At 39.0% G+C, this 20,714-nt stretch overlaps 1 protein-coding gene across 1 annotated transcript in view; it reads left to right on the top strand.

The window, feature by feature from the left end:
- si:ch211-196i2.1 (collagen alpha-1(I) chain) overlaps positions 1-20,714 on the top strand; it is a 109,170-nt gene that overhangs the window by 15,923 nt on the left and 72,533 nt on the right. Inside the window, exons 3-5 of the mRNA XM_034709677.1 lie at positions 14,549-14,696; positions 14,905-15,063; positions 17,614-17,806. Of these exons, the coding sequence (XP_034565568.1) occupies positions 14,549-14,696; positions 14,905-15,063; positions 17,614-17,806 (500 nt within the window). The remainder of the gene's footprint in view (positions 1-14,548; positions 14,697-14,904; positions 15,064-17,613; positions 17,807-20,714) is intronic.

Here is a 20,714-nt window from a genome sequence, read left to right as displayed (position 1 = left end):
CTCCCTAAGAGAAAACTGTCCCAAGGCCATGCATGCTTTGTCTTAGAGAGTCTGTTGTTGAGAGTTTTATCAAATCCTCAGAGTCACCTTAATACCATGGAGTTCAACAGTTAACACAACTGTGTTTACATTTGCTGCAATCTTTGGCCATATTTAAAAGTTATTTGTGTAGGTAGGTAAATGAAAAATGTTTAGAGGTCTCAGCAAAATGTTAATTATTTCCATTTTGGTACTTTTTTCACCGCAAGTTTGTGATTTCTGGATATCCTTTGATCCTTTTTTGAAGGAAAACATTTCAATCTTCATGCTAGATGATAAAAACTCTGTCTTCAAAATCTTAGCACGTACTTGTCTTCTGTACTTCTGCTGTTTTTGAGACATCAATAGAGGCGTTTCAGGCCCAGTGTTGTAGTCAGTCCTCTCTCTATGGATCCCGGCTCCTGCAGTCCACATGCTGATGTGTACTTGGGCAAGACGTAGGAGGACCCCAATTTGCTCTTTGTGACAAAGCAAGCAGCGTATGAATGTGTGTGAATGAGATTAGGTAATACTGATAGGCACTTTGGGTTGTCTCTGCTTGTGTATGGATGTGGGGTGAATGTGAGGAGGAGTGTAAAAGCTATTTGAGTGGCCAGAAGACACAAAGTATTGAAGTACAGTCCATTTACCATTTCACACCACATACAGCTTCAAATGTGGTAAAACATGCACTCAGTCAGTGGTGATGGTTTCCATATTACCTCAGAAGAAGCTTGTTTGCATATTCATGTAAAAAAAAGATCCTCAATTGAACCAAACTGGCTAGAGTAGAGTTCTTAGAGAGCATGAGTTATAAAAAGTTTGGACACACCTTCTCATTCAATGTGTTTTATTTATTTTAATTATTTTCAACATTGTACATTAATACTTAAGAGCTTCAAAACTATGGAATTATCTGGTTTTGCCATAATCTGGATTACAACAGTAGTCAAATAGTGCTATCCATTGTGTACTAACCCTACCTCTGAACAACACAACTGATGGTCTCAAACACATTAAGAAGGCAAGTCATTCTACAATGAACTCTTGACAAGGCTCATGTTAATTAGAAACCATTCCAGGAGACCACTTCATGAAGCAGACTGAGAGAATACCAAGAGTGTGCAAAGCTGCCATGAAGGAAAAAGGGGGCTACTTTACAGAATCTAAAATATAAAACATATTCTGCTTTGTTTAACACTTTTTTGTTCATTAAATAATTCCATATATGTTCTTTCATAGTTTTGATGTCTTCAGTATTAATCTACAGTCTTACAAATAATTAAAATAAATACAAACCCTTGAATGAGAAGGTGTCTCCAAACTTTTGACTGGTATTATGTAAAAATATAAATAAAATCGCTGCATTTCTTTTGCACATCAAACTATTTTATTCTGCTCAAAATTTGGTTTACAGTTTTTAAAACTAAAAGACAAAAAATTAACATGAGGATGAATTTAACGGCCGTCTAATCATCTTTCAAATATTTCAGTCTGGACCAAAGTGATGGATCGACCAAATGACTCTTTCCATTCCCTGAGACAGACCACAAGCATGACAGAAACCAAACACTTATCCTCTGAAGTTTCTCTGGGGAACATTTCATGATGGTTAAAAAGTAGTAAAGAAATCTATTGCACTGAATGATGATGATTCTTGAGGGGAAGTCCACCAAGAAAATGAATCATTCAGATTGATTTAATAATGGCATTTTCAATAGTTTTTACATTTAATACATAAACCTGCAGAAGTAATGCCGCTTTAACCACAAAGTACCACATCGGGACTCTTCCTCTCTTTATGCCACCATAATGTTTAATTTAGGCCACTGATGACTGGCTCCACTGTTCTTAATGCCCTCTTTGAAAGGATTACAACAGCAGTTAAGTGAGGGAAAACCAGCACAGGAAGTTTTTATGCTGCTTTCAACTGAGTGATTAGTTGCTGAGGATAACCATTCTGAGTACACGCAGGAAGAGAATCAGTCCTGTGGTCGTAATGGTCCATCCTGCAAGGACAGAACCCATGTTGAGGTTTATTTTACCTTGAAAACAAATATTATGTGGGCATGTATCATGAAGCATGTTTTATTAGTGGGAGTAGGCTGGTGTAAAGCAGACGTAATCAGGATTTACTGGTTCCAGAAGTTTCCATTAAAAAAAAATATTATAGCGCACATGCTGAAGGTCTTTTCCTCGCTACTGCTCGATTCTGGTTTCAATCAGATTCCTCCTGTTCCTCTTACTTTACCTGCCCGACATCATTCCTCCTTAACACGCTTTATGGTCCTGTAATTCCCCCTTAGGAAGGTACATACGTCCTTATTGTTCAGATGAGGAGAGGTTGAAGATGAAGGTTAATATCCTCCGTGCTCTGAGCTGGTCACTGAGCTTTGTAACACATAACTAACAGTAAAGCTGTTATATCCATTCTGTCCTCTGAAATCCCTCCGTGCCCTGAATAAGGCTGCAGGCTCCAGTTAACAAGCCCTCCTTCACACACGCACAGATTTCACTTAAGCTCAGGGATCCCCTCAGTATGGGACACCTCTTGAAATAGTATCCGATCATCGGATCTCTTGACCTCTAATAGTGCTCATAAAGACAGGAGTCTGAGATTGTACTGACAGAAGGTATTTCCATTAGAGCGCTGCATCTGTGAGCGTTTCACATTCTGTGGTCACTGTGAAGCTTAATGTGGTCGAAGGTGTGCTCATCACTAAAGCTTTGTTGATGGCTAACTGATTGAGATGTTTAGGAACATGGAGTTTCTTCTTTCCTGTCTTCACCCAACTTTCCATCTCTCATTTCCTGCTTGTCTGGCCCGGTGATTCCCCCCTTTGTTTTCACAAGGGCAGGTGGAAGTCTTTAATCTTCTGCCTGTTGGGGCTGCCTCTCTGTGGCATAGCAGAGCTAGGTAATTGTACCAGAACATTAACGGACCTATCAATTGGTCCGTCTCAGACTATTAGAGTAATGTGATCCCTCTGCAGGACGGCGTAGCGGCCGGCTCCACTCGGCCTGATTGCAGCTGCTGGAGGTCCGCCAGAGCAGGAGGCCATGGTGTGCAGGCGGGGTTTGTTTTAGATTGGGAGGAGGATGTCTTATCAGGCCCGGTGGTTATCACTGCTGAACCAGCCATCATAAACCAGTGGCTCTCCTCGGACAAAGAAGTGCTTTCTTTGAGCTGCACGAGTAATATCACAGTGAGATACCAAACATAACGTTAGAAAAAGGTCACACACACAAAGTTGGAGAAGTTGTTTGGCTTTCGTTTTTACAAAACACATCCAGCACTCAAGAAAAACATGCATTGTTAACAGTCTGTGCCCACATGAATGTAGCCCACCTCTGGTTTGATCTCCAACTCCTGATAAGAAAATGTCACTCTTGAGTTGTTCATTTCTTCTCTGTGAAATTATTACTTTGTTAAAGTTGAATGCTGCCAAAGTAGCTTACAGTGAGTTTGTCTGAGCATGTTTACAGAAAACCGTTGTGTGAAACTTTGGAGTTGATTGTTAGCTAATAATTCACTTTGAGTTCTTGTGTATAAGGCACTTCTTTCACATTTCATGCATGTAAATTGAAACAGTTTTATAATCTTCTTAGCAATGATTCATAATTTTCATTTCTGTTTTCTGCAGCAGAACAAATTTAACAGACTTCACATAGGTATGCCATAGATCCACTTTCATATGTATTTTTCTGGAGTAGAAAGAGTGGACCAAAGTGTTCACACCAATTTGTCTTGTCCTGCTGTTTGCTTCTTGGAAATGACAGACTGATATCTGCAGAATGCTCTTAGACTGTTTTAGCTCCCCGACTGGATGGGATCGACTAAATAATTAGATTTCACCCCAAAATAATACATTACAATTAATGAGCAAAGAAAAATCAATATATTCATCTCTAATAACATTTAAATCCAACATTAACCTTAACTGGGTGTGTCCACAGCAGAAGGCTTCATACCGTTTTCAGAACAGTTAAGCTTTTCTATATTTCTTTTAACTTTCATTGTTTTTTAATTCCAATACTAGAGATAAATTGAACATGACATTGAACATCACCTTTGATGTTCATACTTGTCGGCCTCTGGTATTTAGCTGCAAGGCCTCTAAAGGCTGAACTTTCTGCAGCAGTAAATCAGGCTGTGTAAACAACTGACAGGTATCACACAATAGCCGGTTCAGTGAAAGCGTCAGTCAAACTCTCCACCTGTGCCCTTTTAACCCTTTAAAAGCCCACTGTCTGCTCCTACACAGTACTGTAAACACCTAAGTTAATAAACTCCACTAGCTCAGTTTCCTCTGTCTCCCTTGAGGTTTGTCACGGTGCCCACTGCAGGGTAAAAAAACTATAAACTGTAGAAACGTGCCTGTCAGTGTTTGAGGAGGAAACGTGCCCCCCTGATTGGCTCACAAAGTCAGCGTGCCGTAAAGACGCTGTGGTCAAAAACGGGAGAACGTGCAGAGTTTGTGTCCTGTATCGTTGACCCTCAGTGACCCCTGCATGCCATGTGTGACCTTCAGTGACTGAAACAGCTGCCTGAGCACCTTAACAGCTCCTGAATCCTCTGGAGGAACTCTGATGTGTGGATATGTGTGATAAATAAGATTCTTATACTGCAAGGCTTTGCAATTCATATTTTTATAGAGCATCAGAGGATGTGCAACAACCGTCTGTTTTCCAGATAACTGCACCGCTCTAAACGTGGTGGCCTTGTCATGATGCCAAAAGTAACAGCTGGAGGGCTGCTCATTTCAGCTCTCACTCCTACTTTAAGTCTTTAATGCACTACTGTCCATGATGCATGTCCCAAACACTAGCTGGGTAAATGTATACTATGGTTGCTTGAAAAAACGATAATAAAAAAGAGAGAACACTCTCAAACTGTGGTTTTGGAACATTCCTATCTTCATTTCCATACCTTTGTATGTTTTCTGTTTATACCCAGATATGTTAAAGACTAGATTCTGATTGGTTGGAGCTCCATAACAACACTGATTTAATTCTCAACAGCAAAATTGAGTTAGCAAGTCAATCCACAGAAATGAGTCTGTCCATTTTACCACTGCCTGTTGACACTGTGGCAAAACATTAGTTTTTTATTAGTATTCTAAATCACTAGGACATTATTTTTAGGACATTTGTCATACTACTCTTAGTTCATTTGGAGACAACATTTTAGATTGGTGATTAATTGCTGACCAGAAGGAGAGAAAAGAAGGAACAAGAAAGGAAGAAATAAGTGAGGCTGATTAAAAAAACAGAGAGAGCTGAATGAAAGAGAAGAGACCAAATTTAAGAAGGCAGACAAAAAATGAAACAGAACACAGTGTCGGCTCTGGCATTGTTAAAGGACTGTTTGGGTGATAAGGAAATTACTTTCAAAGTTTCATAGCAGAAGGCCTTAATCAGGTGCTGCAGTCATTCTATGCATCATCTTTAAATGCCAGCAGAAAATGCTAATGTTTATCATTCACAATGAATAATAATGCTTATGTTAACTTGCAAGAAAACTAACAATCATGCAATAAAAGCATATTTGTCACAGGCCACAGCTAATACACTAAAAGTTTCTGAATATTAGAGGATGGATTTTAAACTGAGTTGTCATCTGGAGGTTTAAATGGCAGCCTGTGTACGATGCCTTTGGCCGGTTCCATCTGACTGTTGGTAGATTAGTTTGACTCTTTTATCAGAGGCTGGACCTGGCACCTTCTTTCTCCTGCAGGCCAGTTTTTCCTCCTTTTCAAATTACCCGCATTGGACCGACTCAGAGCCTGGGAATCAGCCAGGCCCCATAATTGCTGCAACTCCAGAGAGTTACAAAAATAGAGGAATTGTAGACTGGCTTTACTCTGGCCTCATGCCATTCTCTATTGTTGGCTCACGGTGAACCTGAGCTTTGGTACCCACTGTAACAGTCTGCCATAAAGTCTATAAGCTCTTTACATGCTCCACTGATGTCTGAGCCAAAAGAAATTAGTTCAATCATTAGAGGTGTGTCCAAGGGTAAGTGCTTTGGGAATGTGGACTGTAGAGGAGTGTGAGGATTTTCTTTTTGGCCTCACTCAGCTCCAGAGTTAAAGTCAGTTTCAAATAAACTCCTGTTTTCATGTTCACTCTGAAGCTTCATCTCTGCGGAGTGAGAATATTTGAATGTCTGAGGTTTTCACCCCTGAAGATGCAGAACATGCTCAGAGCCTTCCTGCTTTTAAATCACTCCATATGTTGAGCACTTCCATTACTCATTTTTCATCGCTGTCAGAGTGATTTTTATCAAAGACCGTGTGACAGCGCTGTAAGAGCGTATTCTTTTCTTGAGGTTAATTAAATGAGCACGGCCTATTGATGATTTATGTGGTGGGGTTACTGGGAAATTGTTCGATGGATGCTGTTTGTAGCCAGCAGCTAGTATTCTCATTTCACGGCGGGCCACATCCGAAAACAAACAAATATGCAGCAGCACTGCCAGACTACAAACTGATGCTGCTTTTTTATTAGTCACTGGATATATCTGACTTTTTTCCATTAATCTCCTGTGAATATAGGATATGTGTATACATCTGTTCAGGCCGTATATCTAAATAAATCACAGATCTGAATTCCTAAGAGCGCATTTTCAGTCCAATGTGAATTCTGATATTACAGAATGAAACAAGAGGACCCTGTGGAAAAGGAATTGATACACAGTCTAGCTCTGAACCTCACACATTGATAGCAAATCTCCAAGACTAAATGGATGTATCAGGTTTTGTTGTGTTTCATAAACCAAGAGTTATTATCACTGCTTCCCACAGAACGAAGGGAGAAAGGGGAACTTACACCCGTCACCTGTCGATTAATTCTAATGAAACATTAGTTTATACATTCATTGTGCTTTATTCTTCAACTTTTCTAAACTTGCATAAACACACTGCACCTACAGCTTTCTTATCTTCTTATCTCACTCATTATCACGTTATCATATCAGGTGATCCTGTGCGTGGTCAGAAACTACGAGAGTGCAGAATGACATGCGTAGCTACCAGCTGCATAAAACTTTAAAAACAGCAGTATGAGATGTCACACTTTAGTTACTACATGTGCTGTTGGAGCGCTCTCTCTCTCTCTCTCTGGTCACCTGCTGAGCATGTGCAAGGTGCTGAAGGTTATCAGACTCAAGGGGCAGAAAGCAATGACAGATTGTCTAAATCATCGCTCAGATGGCAATATCATATGGATACGATGAATATTTGTTTCTGAAAAGTGAGAGAGAGTTGGTTAGCAGGGTTACAGAGAGCGTAAACCCTCCTATATACACTACCAATCAATAGTTTGGACACACCAACTCATTCAAGGGTTTGTATTTATTTTAATGATTTGAAACATTGTAGATTAATACCAAATACATCAAAACTATGAAAGAACATATATGGAATTATTTAATGAACAAAAAAGTGTTAAACAAAGCAGAATATGTTTTATATTTTAGATTCTGTAAAGTAGCCCCCTTTTTCCTTCATGACAGCTTTGCACACTCTTGGTATTCTCTCAGTCTGCTTCATGAAGTGGTCTCCTGGACTGGTTTCTAATTAACATGAGCCTTGTCAAGAGTTCATTTGTAGAATGACTTGCCTTCTTAATGTGTTTGAGACCATCAGTTGTATTGTTCAGAGGTAGGGTTAGTACACAATGGATAGCCCTATTTGACTACTGTTGTAATCCAGATTATGGCAAAACCAGATTATTTCATAGTTTTGAAGCTCTTAAGTATTAATGTTTAAAATAATTAAAATAAATAAAAATCATTTAATGAGAAGGTGTGTCCAAACTTTTGACTGTTAGTGTACATGATAGAAAAAGAGGATCTTTCTCGTCTTGGTGGATAAATCTGTATCCTCTTCAACAGCCCGGCAGGAAATTAATCGCAACTGACAATAAAATAAAAAAAGCTGTTTTGTATGAAAGTCTTCCAGATATTGAACTTACTTCAAACTTGATTTATTGCCTATAATTTCTATTTTAAGGCCTATATTTAGGAAATGAAGGTCCCATTAAAGTAGAATTAATGATAAAGCAGTTTTTGCTCCAGGACACAGCCTTCATTGGTCGACAGATACCAAAACAACCAGAGAAAAGGCACCACAATGATTATTAACCATTCTGTCAAAATGTGAACACACATGTCTGACTCCAGGCTTCATAAATTTAACCAAAACCCAAGGATGTCTTCAAAGTGGCTGTGTACATGAGCTCTTTACTGCATTCACATCTAAATGATTTCTTGATGGTAAAAAAGAACAAAGACATCTCTGCATGTTTGCCAACTTGCAAACAGAAAACCATGGACACATGGTTTGACATGTGTAGAAATCATGAAGAAAGATAGATATCATTCAGTTTTGCACTGCAGAATGCATGAGAACCATATGTGTTCCTCATAAACATAAAACCACTTTGAAAAAGATCACAGATGAGTTACAAACGATCAGCCTGTCAAAGAGCGATTCCCAGATTGTTAACTCTGCTTGTGTTGAAACTACAAGCATATACATTTCTGGATGATAAACAATAAGGACAAAGGTTTTCATTCTCATCCAAACATTTTTATCCATTGTCATCACCAACTGAAGAGTCACAAAGCGTTAATCTCTCCAGTGAATCAACTTCGATCTGTGCAGTAGCCATTGAAGCAGAGTAAACACAGAAAAGCCAAGGCCTTTTATTGTCTGTTCGTGTTTCTTTCCTGGGGCTTTTGTATTCTTTTGCATGACAATGGTGGATTATTTGATGCACAGATTATCACTTTGCCTCATCAGATGATGACTGCAGAGATTTATGGAGAGGATCAGGACACGCCGTGATGATAAAGACGGTATGCTGTACAATGATTGGGGAATTTGAAGAAATCCTACACAGCTGTTTGTGATTTTCAGTATCTTCTCCCTCTTGCATTATGCTCTGTTATGCTCATCTCTCTGAGTTAATGGATTTGGCTTGTGCTCATTCTGTTTCTTTCACATAGAAACAGTTACCCATGCAACATATGGTGATATTATTATTACAGGTTTTAAATGATTCCACACAGCTAATGTAAAATAAGAAGAAACTATCAAGTGCTTCTTCTCTTAGTGTAAAACATTTAGTCTGCGTGGGTTCAAAAGGAGGAAGCCTTATAATCCAAAGACTAATCTTACCCTGAAACCTCACTGTTCACACGTTCCCTCCGCTTTGTAGGACTCTCACATCTGTTTTACTTTTGCCGGAAACAGAACAGGCATGACTGGCAGCCCCCCCTTTGTAATGACTTGATCCTTTGATTATAGTGTTGGGAAAAAGGACATGAGTATGTTCCTAACTTTCCTTGAGGGCACAGTGTTGGTGCATGAAATGTTCCTTCATGAATTCTCCAGAACGAGTGAGCCTTAATGGAGACCATCAGCATTGGTGTGTGAGAACATTTTCCAGTTCCTGCGGCTATAAATTACCGCTCATTTAGATGTTGTACCATCAACAATCTCACACACTTGCTTCTTGACAGACAGTGGAGTCTGCACTGTGTGATTGATGTTAATGTTGTTATTATGCTTCACTGCAATTTGTAAATTGTTAGAAGCTTGAGTAGTTTTTGGGTCCAAACAAAGAGTAAAAAATGAGGAAAGTTCTTATTCACTGTAGAGAAAAGACATCTGAGGCAGATATAAACAAACAGTACCTCAGACTGATCAGTTTGGTTTGCTGGAACATAAACAGAGTGGTATTATCAGGGTTGTGGCTGAGGTTTAATTACAGAGTTCTTCTTTGAATGTTCTGATTAAAATTGATGTTTCCTTTGGAGATTTCTTTTTCACAGAAATAATCAAGTACTAATGCTTTATTTTAAAGTTAATCTTTGTCAGTCCAATAAATATCTTAAATATTTAGTATGTACTTTGGGTCTTGGGTTTGAGAACTTGTGATGAACTTTTTCACTTTGTGTCTGTTTAGTTGATCAAACACAAATCTGGAAACTCACCACTGATGGAGCTTCATGCTTGAACTCTACTGATTTCTTATGCTTTATGCAGTAGCTGATTTATCCTAATCATACAGGTGGTTTTCAAATGATTCAACGTTACTTGCATCATTAGTAGGAAGATTGTTGATATAAGTATGTGTCCTTTGATTGCACAGTTTGTGTTTTATTACATGTAGCCATTACTGATCTAGAATATACCTTATTTATGGCTGACTTCCTAAAGGTTGACAGTTTGATCCATCAGTTGAGAAGGTCAGTATGGATCAGGGTTTTATCAACAGAATCTCTGAGCTTTTGTTTGATTTGCTGTGTAATTGTACGCGGAGAGCAATGCAGGAGCAGCAGCTAGCAGGATATACAGACTTAACAAAGACCAATGCTCAAACTAAACTGGATTAATAAACCAGATGGTTATTTTTAAACCTTTAAGGACAGTGAGCGCTGTTGTTATGTTTTGTTTCTATTGTACTCTCAATCAGGATTCAACACCGAGCGGCAACCTCCAGTCTAAAAATATGAGTCCAATGCGGAAGTGCTACAAACTGCCGGTCATTGAGGAAATCACACACACCAATTCAAAAAAGATGATCTTTACAGCAGAAATAAACATGTTTACAGCCTGGTTCAAAAGAGGACTGTAGTCTGGTTAGCTCATTTCTTGATTGGCACACACTGTACAGGGGGGAATTTTTTTCTAACACGGTAATTTCAAAGATACCGAGATTGCAAGTCTTCCAATGAGAGGCACAGCTGACTTGATTGACAGGCGGGAACACGGTAGCTGTTGGCTAGGAGGCTCAAGGCCCGCCTGTTTAAGTCACATACTGCAGCAGCAGCAATATGGCTGCCGCCGACGATTGGCCTCAAAACAGCACTTCATAAACAGACGGGTGATGTCACGGATACTACGTCCATTATTTATACAGTCTGTTCAACACCCAGTTGTTATATACTGGCAGGGAGTTCAGCGTGTTTTTTTCAATATTATTTTTAAACCATTTTTTAATTGAATGACTAAACAATAGCAGGATGAAACAAAATGTCATTCTTGGCGTTAGCAGTTAAATCATGTGCTGCAAAATGTAGTCCTGGGGTTGGATTCCAACCTGTGTTCCTTTGCCTGCATGTCATCCTCCACTCAATCCTTCCCATTGTTACTGTGTCCACTGTCCTATCTCTCAAACCATAAAAAATGAAATACAATAGCATATTCTGTAATGAAAAATGTTAGTCATATTGCCAAACCTAAGATAGCATCCTCCTATAGATCTCACTTGATTGGTAAATAGCCAAACCTTCTAGATTCCAAACCTTAAGTATCTGAAACCTCCTATAAGGAGAGTTGCCTCTAGTTAAACTCAAATACAGAAATCCCCCCCTGATAATGTCATCGTTTTTCCCCTCATACTTGGAGCATATTTCATCCTTAAAATGAAACCTCCCCAGCAGCCGAGCCAGAATTAAGTGGAGTCAGTCTGCATGTCTGTATAAAAAGCATCAAATCAGCAAATTTTGTGAGATTGATGTCTGAAAATCGACTGAGCAGATGTTATGTCCGTCATCTGGGTTCCTCGAAGATGAAAATGAATAACAGCAGTCTCATTTATTTATAATTGTGCCTTTAAGAGTGTCTTGTTTTGCTGCTTAGCAAACTGTTTGACCTCACACCCCTTAGGGCTGTTACCTTCAGGTTAAAGTACAAAGAAACCCATTATTAAAATAATTTCTCCTCTCCTCTAAGTGCTTCTCGTCCATATATCTTGGAGGATTCCTGAACAGTTGGTATGCTGCAGTTTTTAGTGCTCAGACACCAGATATGTTTCCTTAGTGCCATTCCTGGAGGCAGCAGAGTGTGACCGCTCGGCTCTCTGCGGACCTGTGATTCGTCTGGCACTGCTGTCAGGAAGACTGTAAAGGGAGAAAGTGTCACAAAGGAGCTGACAAACAATGGTTCATTCAATAACATGCTGCAGTAGTGAGGTTTAATCTTCTCAATCAATCTCATATATATAAGGCAGCAGTCCTGAGGCGTGAGGGGGCATGTTCACAGTGATTAAATCCAGGGGCTCATGTTTCAGGGCTGCTATTAAAACTGAAACCCTGCTGATCATGTGCATCACTCTGACATTACTGCTCTTAAATCAAATGGATTGTTTTCTCCTCCAATTTACTGGAAGGAATCTTCTCTTAGCCTGATGAGTCTCAGCTCCATCTCTGACGTAATGCTACAGATATTTAAGGCAGGAATGATCTCAGCTCCCAGGTTAGAGTGTGATCAATACCCGACTGTACCAGCCTTTGAGTGGTGACTCATGCTCTATGATGAATGGCTCTGTTTATAACCCTCTGGAGAATTTACTAGAAAACCCACCTGTGGGGAGGGCATGACGCACGGCGCTTTACCTGCTCCCATGATATTAACATTTAACACCGTCATAACCTGCATCTAATGATGCAAAGAGCCGGTTAGTGAGAGTTGAAATGATGTCCGGTACTTGAAAACGAAGGGAAATACTATAATAAAGGGTTAAATGTAGGAGTCCTTTGCAGCTTAGAAAGGCAGCTGCCCTGTAGGTGGTTTCCACTTCACAGTATCTCCATCAGTGCTCTGTTCAGTGTGCTAGATTTTTTACAAGTTCCTGTTCTCAGCATGTAATGTTATTTTTGGGGTGCCTGCTAAAGAATGTTTGGTGTGGTTGCTCAGATGGTCACTACTCATACTCTCTAATCTTTAACTTTGCAGAACATACACTACATGTGTGCGTGAACATCCATCATACCCTCATTATTGAGCATGCTGGTCTACATCTATGGCTTTAGTGCACTGCTTAAATAGCCTTGGATCTGGTGGTTTTGGGCTTCCATGAGATTTTGAAATATGAATGCTGAAATAGTCCCTGAATATTCATTGGCAGCTGGTAGTGTACCTGGGCAGCCTGCCCAAGTAAAGTCTGAGTGAAATACTGTTATGGTTTTTCTGGTTGACTGGGGGTGTTGCCATGTTGTAACAGGAAAAGGACTTTCCCCAAAAGCTGCCACACAGTTAGATGCACATGGTTGCCTTCAATGCCATGCTGTAGTATGAAAACTTCATTTTATGAAGGCTGCATGCAGTGATTCCCAAAGTGGGGGGCTTGAAGTTATGACAAGGGGCCACTGCGGGGCTGATCATAAGGCTGACAGGGAATTTACACTAAAGATCACAACTACTAAAACAAAGACAAGATGCTGAGGAGTCAGCTCACCCTTGGTTGATCTCCATCAATGTTGGGCCACCCAATCATTCAAACTGTGGAAGCTGCGTGTTGCTGGGTCACATTTAACTACTACCTTTGTAAACAGGGCTTGTTGGTTTATCAATTTTGAGGTTGCAATTATCTAATCTCTGCAGATATGTTCAAATGATTCCTAAGGGACAGAGATTTGTTAGCAAAGGTTTAATCTGATGATGGATTTCAGTGTATAAGACCATTACTCCTATATTTATGTGCCAATATGTAAGTAATGGGTGACGGGTAGGGGGGAGTCTGGAAGATGGAAATACAACCCTCAACAGGAGGTTAATTCTTTTTAACTACAAGACAAAGGAGGCCTTAGCCTTTTGTTTTTTATGCAGCAAACATGCTGAGACTTGAATGAAGTCGATGTCCCATTATGTAACAAAAAATAGTTTGAACTGCAAAATGCTATAAATTACACATGAAATGGTCATTTTGTTAAATATTAATTTAAAGGAGGTGTAATACTCATTTACATAAAACAAATATACAATTAAATGTGAAGACTTTTTTAACTAATGAGCAAATGTTTATTACTTTCACAAGATTGCATAAAAAATATGTGTTATTATGTAAGATATCACAGGGAATCTGATAAATTACCTTACTATCTATTCATAAGAATGAAGTGTGAATAAATCTGTAATATTTCCTACATTTGGTTTTATTTTATTCTATCGTTTAGTTTTAATTTTAACTTTATTATTACTATTATTATTATTTTTTATATTATATTTTTAACCATTTAAGAACAATTGTTGTATTCACTGTCCCTTGTTGTAATCTGCTGGAACAAAAGAATATCTCCCAATAGGGGATCAATAAAGCTCAACTCATCTCATCTCATCTCATCTCATCTCATCTCATCTCATCTCATCTCATCTCATCTCATCTCATCTCATCTCATCTCATCTCATCTCATCTCATCTCATCTCATCTCATCTCATCTCATCTCATCTCATCTCATCTCATCTCAAACGCAGCTCATGCACAATGATTTATTTTTATTTTACTATGACAGTTTTCATGATCTAGATGTAAAAATCCCAGTCTGTCATCATGCTCACAATTAAGCAACATATTGAACCCTGTATTAAGATCAGAGTCCTGCCAACACACAGCTCTATTAAACATCTTGTGGGTGTAGCTGGAGCTTGTGGTCATGGGAGCACGTTATACATGTTTGCTTTTCTATGCCTTTTTGAATTTATGCCAAGTTGTGTTCTTTTCTAAACTCTCGTCACAGATGAGGTGAATGTTCTGCTGGAGCTGTCGTCTCAGGTGTCAAACAGCAGTAACGCATCCATGACTGTAGATGCCAGCAGGTGTCCAGTGCTGCAGGTGGGACAGTACTCCACGTTGGCTGTCCCGCTTCAACAGCTCCTCATTGACGGGTACGGTTTTGTCTATTCAATGCAAGTTTTATAAAATCATCCCTGTGTAACTTAACTGTATATTTCATTGTGTGATGCCTTAATGAGTAGTACCTTTGTCCTCCCTGGTGCTTACTGTACAGTCCCGCTCCACAGAAAGACCCGGATGTATTCTGGATGTCTTCAGAAGATGTAGAGCTAAATGATGAGTCTCCACGTTTGTGTTCAGATTTGCAGATGAGTTCAGTTTGCTGGTGCAGCTACGGAGTCCTCAGAGGGATGAATACAGCGTCTTCACCATGCTCAGTCCGGACAACCACATTATGCTGCAGCTGCGGATCAGCGCTTACGCCGTCATCTTCATAGGAACACAACAAAGACACTACGAGTGAGCTCCCTTTTCTTTTCCTTTTACAATAAAGAAATGTGTCTATTGAGAGCTTTGAAGGCCTTTCAGCAGATTTTAGAAGCTTTGATTTATGAATTGTTCAAATGTACCAGCAAGAAAAACAATGGCATGCTTTTGACTTTTAAGCATTACCCATTATCCAAAAAATCCAGTTGTCAGCATGTGATTACAACATCCATCTCAGGTAATTGAGGCCCTCTCATGCCCATTCCTGCTTCTTGGCAAAGTTCTTTGCAAGTCTGTCAGCAAATTGAAGGACAGTTCTGTGGAAGTGTATTTCTTTGTAGCGTGTGTGTGTGTGTGTGTGTGTGTGTGTGTGTGTGTGTGTGTGTGTGTGTGTGTGTGTGTGTGTGTGTGTGTGTGTGTGTGTGTGTGTGTGTGTGTGTGTGTGTGTGTGTGTGTGTGTGTTTGTTTGAGTTTGGACTGTGTTTGGCTGTCTCTTTGGTGGGATGATTTATTAGCAGTCTTTTGGCAGGTTTCTCCCCTTAAGGAACCTGAGCTTGATGCAATACATCACTGCAGACAGCAGACAGAACTGGGCCAAGAGATTGACACACCTAGATACTGTATTCTCCTTCTACTGTTTGCACATGGTTACTTCAAGTTTTTAAGAAAATAGGGTTTCAAAGCTCCACTGATTGGTATTTCAGATATTAAAGGGCAATTTTAGAGGTGTAAGGGAGTACTACTGTATGCATGAAAAAGTTGTAATAATCCTTTGATGGCTTCATAGGAAACAAACTGTAATATATTTGAGTAATATGACAAGCAACTCTGCAAATCATCACCTCAAAAAGACTCAAGAGGATGCAAAGAAGAAAACTTAGCCAGGCCAAAAGACTCTATTCAAACTCAGCCCTCTCTTCATCTGTGCTCAAGGTCACTAGCTTAAGACATCCACTGCCATTCATCCAACATGTCTCCCTCCAACCAAAACTTTGGTTGAATTATCCAGCTGCTAAAGAAAAATAAGATCATACCTGTCCATCAAATGCATTGATTTTATAAAGTTTTTTAGAAGGATAACTTTGATGTAGTCCATAGGAGGGCATTACCAATTGTTGCTGTGCACTATGCAGTGTCTGTGCTGTAAAATAAACAAATACGAGTCAATCCGAGTTCTCATCCCCCCCCTTTTTTTTTTTACAGCACCAGCCATCTGTTTAATCAAACATAAACTCTCTGAACATTTACCTGGAGAAAACATCAGGGGATAACTTGCTTGTGTCAAACATTTAGCAGCTAAAGCCAGATTTCTTTCTCACAAGCCTTCAGGCTACTGTTGAAAGGAGGGTGATGATATGTCATTAGTTTGTTTAAGGGAGCTTGTCAGGAATTATTCTGCATCCCCACTGACGCATGCTTGAATTCAGCTTTGACTCTAAAGCTCTGTCAGCAATGTTTTCTGATGGAAAAATCTCACCCTGCTTTCTCTACCAGACAAACATATCACTAACTGGGAACTTTTGCAGTATCTAGTTTAGCAATTTATCTTACACATGCCTGATGGCAGCAGGTGTAGGCATTAAAGCTTCTCACTGATTGGCCTACTTGCTTTTTAGCTTATACGAAGGTATCAGCATTCTCCTCACAGACGCTCCATAAGACCTTTGTACTGTTATGTTAAATATTTTATTGTCTTTCTTTTCCAATGTATGCATACTCAAGCCTTGCTGTCATGAGAGAGATCAGCAGTGTTTGCATGTTTATTTATTTCTGACAGGCCATCTGAGAATCAACTTTTATACTCTAGGCACCCTAAACTTTGTTAGGCCAACTACATGGACCTGAGTCATTTATTTAACCAGTCCTCCTCATCTACATCCCCAAACCTGCATGAAGCATTTCATCATTTAAAAGAAGTTATAAAGTTTTGAATCTGGCTTTGAGTTTTATTCTTATCACAATTTTATTTCACCTTACTTTATTTATCTATTTATTTATTTATTTATTTAAACTATTTATTTATTTTAATTATAGTATCTTATTTTGTTTAAATGGTTTAAAATTTTAGTGTTTTATTATCTTAGAAATTAATTTTAGTTTGGTGACTTTCATTTCCTGTGTTGAGTTTTAACATCTTATTTTACCTCCAGTGTTTCCTCATTAAGATATCATGAGTGTTTCCTCAGTTCATTCAGCAACTTCTTCTTTATTTTTCATTTATTTATTTATTTATTTTATTTTCATTGTTATTATTAATATTGTTGCATATATTGTGTTCTTAACCTTAGGATTGTGGGGTGGGTTTGGAGTCGAGGCTGGGGTTGGGATTACGATGGGGGGTCTTTTTATTTTATTTTTTTTATATATCTTTCTTTCTTTTTTAATTTATGCTATTTTAAGTTGTTTTTATGTACAGCACTTTGTGTTACAATGTCATTCTATGAAAAGCGCTTTATAAATAAAGTGATTGATTGATTGATTGATTGATTGATTGATTGATTGATTGATTGATTGATTGATTGATTGATTGATTGATTGATTGATTGATTGATTGATAACATTACCCATGTGTCTCTGTGTCAGGTTTCCAGTCAGTGGTCTGTCTGATGGAGAGTGGCACCATGTGGCCATCAGTGTGTCTGCCAAGCGTCTGGCACTGTACGTGGACTGCTCTCTGCTGGAGAGTGTGGACTGGGTGTACCACGGCATGGGGATCAGCGCTGACGGGCTTCTCATGGTCGGAGGCATCATTGAGGGCTTTGAGACGCCCTTTGAAGTGAGTGTTTTCTGTCTGGTTTTATCCGTTTCGTCCCGCTCTGTTACTTTTGTTTTCTTTCTTTTAAATTTGACAATAAAACAAACATTTAAAAGGTCAAACTCACAGCCGAACGCCTTAAAAGCCCCAGATGTTTTATTTTGCATGTGTGTATAATAAGATATGTTATATTACAAGATGGTTTATGCAATAGCCACATGATATTTCAAACAACTGTTCCTGGGTTATTGGCCACATGTGTTTTGTCCAGCATATGTGAAGTTAGTCATGCTAAAAAGACATGCTTGCCTGCTCATCCATGCACACATACTCTCAACACACTGAGGAAGGAACACACAAGTAGATATTTAAGCCCATTGGCTCTATTCAACCATGTTTCCTTTTCATCACAGACACAAAGAGGTGTAACCTGTAATCCTTGGAAAACAACTGTTTGTTTTTATAAAGTATGCTTAGAAATCCTGTAACCTGCTCTAACTACAGCCTCTGTTACCCCCCAAGCACCAGTGTTACATAAGATTACAGAGGAAACACTGATGACTGTTTGGACAGAGGATGAGTTCAGTAACCTCAAACCTCTCTCTGAAGACATCTCACTTCACTTTATTGTCTTTGGATCACGGCAGGAATCCCACAGAGCAGAGCTTCTATGAATCATAAGAACTTTACATCAATCCTGAACATTTGAACTCTAACTCTGTGTTTAGTTTAGTTAAAGGTGTGTTATTGTTTCAGAGTAATGCAGTTAATGTACTTATAAGTCTAAAAAACTAAAATGTATTACCTTGGTTACTCCAAGTTTTCATCCCAAGTGCAAGAAGCATTGCATTGTGGACTTGCTGTCCAACAATCAGTCATGCAGCCTGAGGATCAGAAATGGCAGTGTGACTGTATCGTGATGGGGTTAGGCGGAGCGCTACAGAAACAGCATCTGGATTTGTTCTTAACACTAGATAAAAAATGGATTCTCCGTTGCCTTGTTTCCTCTGATGACAGATTTTTACTGCGCTCCAAGGATGGATCACGTCCACACCAAGAGGTGGTGACAGTCTTGTCTCTTGACAGTCTCTTGTGTTATGCAATGTTAGAAATACTTTACTGTACTCTTCTTTTATCTATAACTTTAACTGTCATCCACTCAGCTACAAGTCGTCCTAGACTCTCTGCATTTTTATCCCAAAGTGTGATAGAAGAAGACCCTTTGTGTATTCACAAGGCCAATGGATTCATAGAAAGGCATCTTCATTTATGTGCTCTCGTGTTTTTATGGGTGTTATATTATTTATGTGTTGTGCTACATAATGTTTCCACATTTGCATCCAGCTAAACATATTACCAGAAAATGTAGTCATAGTTCATGTTTGCACTGCACACATGTTTAGTTTGAGACTCTCATCTGAGGTTAAAGTTCAGAGTTATGAAGTAAGACGTCCAACTGGTGTGGTGAATGTGGATGTACCAGCAGTAAAGAAGGCTCTCAGTTTTCAGAGAGAGTGGATGAAAGAGTTTAAATGGCTCCACTACAGTATTTTTTTTTTTGTTTAACCTTTATTTAACCAGGTTAAATATGAGATCTCTTTTCAAGAGAGACCTAGCCAGTTAGACCTAGACAGTTAGCAGCAAAGAAACACAAAGTTACAGACATAGACACAGAGATAACCAAAGTACACTTTACAAGCACAACATTTGTCGCAGAAAGAACAATTACCTAGGAGGCAGTTGTAGCAAGACATACTAGAAACAACGACATCCTAGATTCAACTTCAAGGTCTTTCATTTTAGATTTAAAAACATGAAGTGACACCAGCTCCTTGAGTTTCAAGCCATTCTGCAATAAATTCCAGGCTGAGGGTACAGAATACCTAAAAGCCTTTTTCCCAATTTCTGTACAGTCTTATTAAAAAGTCCTGGGAACACAGTGAGTACTGTCCAGCACTTTTCTGTGTGATAAAGACACAGAGAGCAGACCAAGAATAGCCATTTAAATGAAAGTGCACCAATGTACCAGTGTTGAAATGTATGTATGAAAATGTAGTGGAACCATTGCATGAAAAATCCATGCATTTTAAGTGTGAGAGCTTGGCCAAACATAAGAAATACCAGAACAAGAGTGTGGTAAAGAATGTTTCAGAATCCATCTTTTCTTGCTCATTTGTCAGAGCTGATTGTTAAATTTAACACTAGATCAGGTGATCTGTGAGTTGAGACTCAACATTTTCAATAATTGAAGACCCTGCGACTGATGTCAGTTGAGGAGAACTTCTGAAATGTAGTGATGTCATACTCAGCGTGAGCAGCTGAATAACTCAGTGGATTAACTCAATATGGCCAGCGTGCAATTTGTTCAGCCTGTGGTCTGCATCAGAATGCAGGACATTTAAAACATGCATCTGCAGGTAAGCAAAGAAATGCAATTGATAGAATGTGCTAAAAAAAACAGTCTCTCTTTATTGGAGGATCTTTGACATATTCTAATCCTTCAACATCTAATATCACCTTACAATCTCTATAGTATGCACATCCTTTGTCTTTAGACCCTCAATGCCTTTAAGGAAAAACTCCCACTAAAAGGTTCTCCTTTAAGGTGGTGTGTGTTTTTGCAGTGGACAAATATGAAAAATCTTAACCTATCAGGGTGTGGCAAATATATTCACCTCAGAGAGTTTACACTAAGCTATGTTTTATCATTTTAGCTGTTACCTTGGTCAGAAAACTGTTAGTACAAATGAGGTAGAAATATATGATGCAGAATTTGAAAAGGGCCAGTATCCGTACTGCTACAGGGTTCAGAGGTCATTACAACTGAGCAGCTCTTTTTTAATCTCAGGAAATAGCTCTCATAAAGAATTTTGACAGCTAGATATCTAAGACTTACCTGGAATTTGAAGATTTGTTCACATAATCTCCC

The sequence above is a fragment of the Notolabrus celidotus genome, chromosome 19, assembly GCF_009762535.1.
Source record: "Notolabrus celidotus isolate fNotCel1 chromosome 19, fNotCel1.pri, whole genome shotgun sequence".
NCBI classification, from domain to species: Eukaryota; Metazoa; Chordata; class Actinopteri; order Labriformes; family Labridae; genus Notolabrus; species Notolabrus celidotus.
Note: the sequence above shows the minus strand (reverse complement) of the source record. Positions and strands in the feature narration are given on the sequence as shown.